This window comes from Cupressus sempervirens, chromosome 4 (genome assembly GCF_028749045.1).
Source record: "Cupressus sempervirens isolate cs-2001-9-10 chromosome 4, ASM2874904v1, whole genome shotgun sequence".
Lineage (NCBI taxonomy): Eukaryota > Viridiplantae > Streptophyta > Pinopsida > Cupressales > Cupressaceae > Cupressus > Cupressus sempervirens.
Window position 1 is genome coordinate 123,362,153 of NC_143121.1, and position 2,879 is coordinate 123,365,031.

The window sequence follows — 2,879 nt, forward strand, 5'->3', positions numbered from 1 at the left end:
ATTAAGCTGAGTCAATGCCTATAGTTCTCAGCCTTTACGTCAGGAACTAAAAATGGGAATCCCAATCAAACTTTGTTTCAATTGCGTCAATTTGGATAGAGATTTACGTTTACGTCTGTCTCTGTCTCTGCTTACAAGGGATAATCACAATGATGTCAACGAGACAAATATTAATGCTGCTGACCTACTTTACACTCAACTTACGTGGAAAGAAAAGAAATACTGATGCCAGCATGAGTAATTACAATTTTCCAATTTATGATTTTGGAATAGTTTATATAATGTAGAGTAATTCATAAAGGTAAACGATAGAATCTCATCCTAAAAAGTCCAGGGGGTTAGAAGAATTGAATATATTTAAATTGAAGAGACTTTAAAATGATTATTTTAAATTTTAATTTATTTTTTAAATTAATTTTAGATTATGTACAGGTAACGTTGAATGCTTTTGAATGAATTAATTGGAGTTGAAGATTTGGTAAGTATAAATTGTTGGTGAAGATGGTTCTGAATAGACTGAATAGAAAAGAAGAATCTTTAAATAAGACTCCACAGAGTGTGTTCCAATATTTAAAGAGAAGCAACAATCTAATGAGTAAAATACAGTCAGGCTTGTCAGACTTCCTTATCCTGACAGAACAAATATCATCTCAGACTTTCTACTAAAGTTTGAATATTTTAATTGAATGTTGTTGTAATAAATGATCTTTAAAGCAAGTGCCATTGCCGGAATCTTTCATCATAATCCAATTCTGATAATGACTCCTACACATCACGAGTTTCCATCTGTCCAAAAGATAAAGATTTATGGAAAACAATGGCTTCCAGCATAGCAGAAATCCGTGGGCTTGTTATAGTGAAAATCAGGGCAGTATGGTCTAACAAGTAGTAAACATATGTCGGTGGATTCTTTATATATTGAATTCAACTCTTATGTCAAACACTATTAAGAAAGATATTTGACATTTACTTGCTATCATAGTTTTGTGAACTAAGTTGTGAGCAGAAGAAGATAGAGTTCATGGGTTCTTTGATGCCAGGGTGGGATTCTCCTAGATCCGGTAAAGTATCATGGCATAACTGTTCAATTTAGTACATTAGCTTTAGCATTCTTTTTTGATGTGGGTTTGATGAGTTTGGGCATATTTGGGAACAGGTGGGATTGAGAAAAGAAAGTCTTTTACTAATGAAGAGATAGATAGCTTTTGGAAGATCAAGAGGGAGGTTGAAGAGGAGCATTTGAAGGAAGCCTCAACAATTTTGGAAGATGATACTCTGGTATCTATTTGTTTGCTTGGAAAAAGACTTGATCCTCTTTTTTCTTCGAAATACATTTCAATATTTCTATTAACTTAAGGAAAACTTCAATGAATTGGCAAAAACTACTTCAATTGATTAAGCATGCTTTAGAGTTGTGTTTTTCTTCACTAGTTCACAAGCTGATTTAATGGCCTTGTCTTCTTGTACGTATTTGGATAAAGAAGGTTTACAAATCTAGTTGTATTTTTATTTTTTGATAAAGAAGGTTGATAAATCTAGATTTATAAAAATATCTATATCGTAGATGGATATTGAGCTACAGTGCTTGGTAGTGTGATGTTTTCAAAAGATATGAATGAAGTCTTCTTATTAAAGTAGACAAATTGTCTTTCTATGTCCCTCTGCAGCTAGATGAGGTAAACATACTGAATCGAGTGCCTCAATCTTACTTTTTAATAACTAATACAATATAGATGATTTTAATCCTCTATGTTAGATTTGATTTGATTTGGTGGGTACATAACTTCCCATCTATTTTGATATCGCCTAATTGAATTGAAAGAAATTATTATTAGATTCTAGCATGAAATATTCTAGATTTTCTTATTAAGTCTAGGCTCTTCCTTAGAGAATTACTGCTGTTAGAATACCAAGAATCCACATGCTGAATAAGTGGAATTTACATGATGTAGATGTGTCAATACTTCTAACTTAAATAATACTTCTTTCCTTCCATAAATTTACAAAATTGTATTTCAATATTTCTCTCTTTTGAATAGTATTGGTTGTCTAACTGCTGATTGTTTGGGGTATTTCAGTTAAGTAAAATTGTGGTCAGTGGCAACCACACGTTCTCAGATGGAGAAAATGAAGATGCCCAGTTTGTGAAAAATGAGGAGTCATTGAGGAATAAGAAGCTGACTTGGTATTTTATCTTCTCTTAAAATCCAGATACTTTTGTTGAGTTCTTGGACTTTAATATATCATCTAATTATTTATCATTGAACTTTAATTATTTATAATTGTGCTTTTTTGTTTCATTTATTCAGGTGGACACAAAGCAACTCGGCATTTTTGAACGAACCTCCACAGTCAGAAATGGAAGGAGCTACACAGAAATATGCTGCTCAGCATCATGTTGCTATGATTGGGGGCCAAAAGAAGGGCTTGTCCATAGATGTAATGGCATCGACTTAGACAAGACGAGAACTTTGTATATACAAACTTCATAAGAGATGTATAAATGTAAATAGCAGATTGGTTTCTACATGGCAGTCAAGATAGATATTGTGAAGTTGGTAAAGCATTGTGGTAGCAATTAGTATTTGAACTGTATTGGGCTACAGTTTTGTGTGTTTGCATGGATAAAGATGAAGAAAATGGTAATTTGAGGTGACAGCATTGAAGGCAAAGAGAGACAAATAAAGAGAAATAAAACTGATTTCATTGTCTTACTGCCTTACCCAAATGCATTACATAAGGCCTCTATTTATAGAGGGTATGAGAACTCTCTACACAACATATTTTACACATGTTAAACTACATTAAATATAATATTACATATATTAAAAAAACGTGGGTGGCTGGAACGGCAGAGTGTCTGCTATGTGATTTAATGT

At 32.7% G+C, this 2,879-nt stretch overlaps 1 protein-coding gene across 1 annotated transcript; it reads left to right on the plus strand.

Moving 5' to 3' along the window:
- The first annotated feature begins 899 nt into the window (after positions 1-899).
- On the plus strand, positions 900-2,656 carry LOC149560237 (uncharacterized). Its single transcript, XM_089823582.1, has 4 exons — positions 900-1,061; positions 1,157-1,278; positions 2,079-2,185; positions 2,310-2,656. Exons 1-4 carry the CDS (start codon positions 1,022-1,024, stop codon positions 2,455-2,457), a joined length of 417 nt encoding a protein of 138 aa, XP_089679708.1. The 5' UTR covers positions 900-1,021; the 3' UTR covers positions 2,458-2,656.
- Positions 2,657-2,879: the final 223 nt, after the last annotated feature.

Coding starts and splice junctions, on each gene's coding strand:
- LOC149560237 (XM_089823582.1), top strand. CDS start 1,022: ATGGGTTCTTTGATGCCAGGGTGGGATTCTCCTAGATCCG. Junction 1,279..2,078: donor TTTTGGAAGATGATACTCTG/GTATCTATTTGT, acceptor GGGGTATTTCAG/TTAAGTAAAATTGTGGTCAG. Junction 2,186..2,309: donor AGGAATAAGAAGCTGACTTG/GTATTTTATCTT, acceptor TCATTTATTCAG/GTGGACACAAAGCAACTCGG.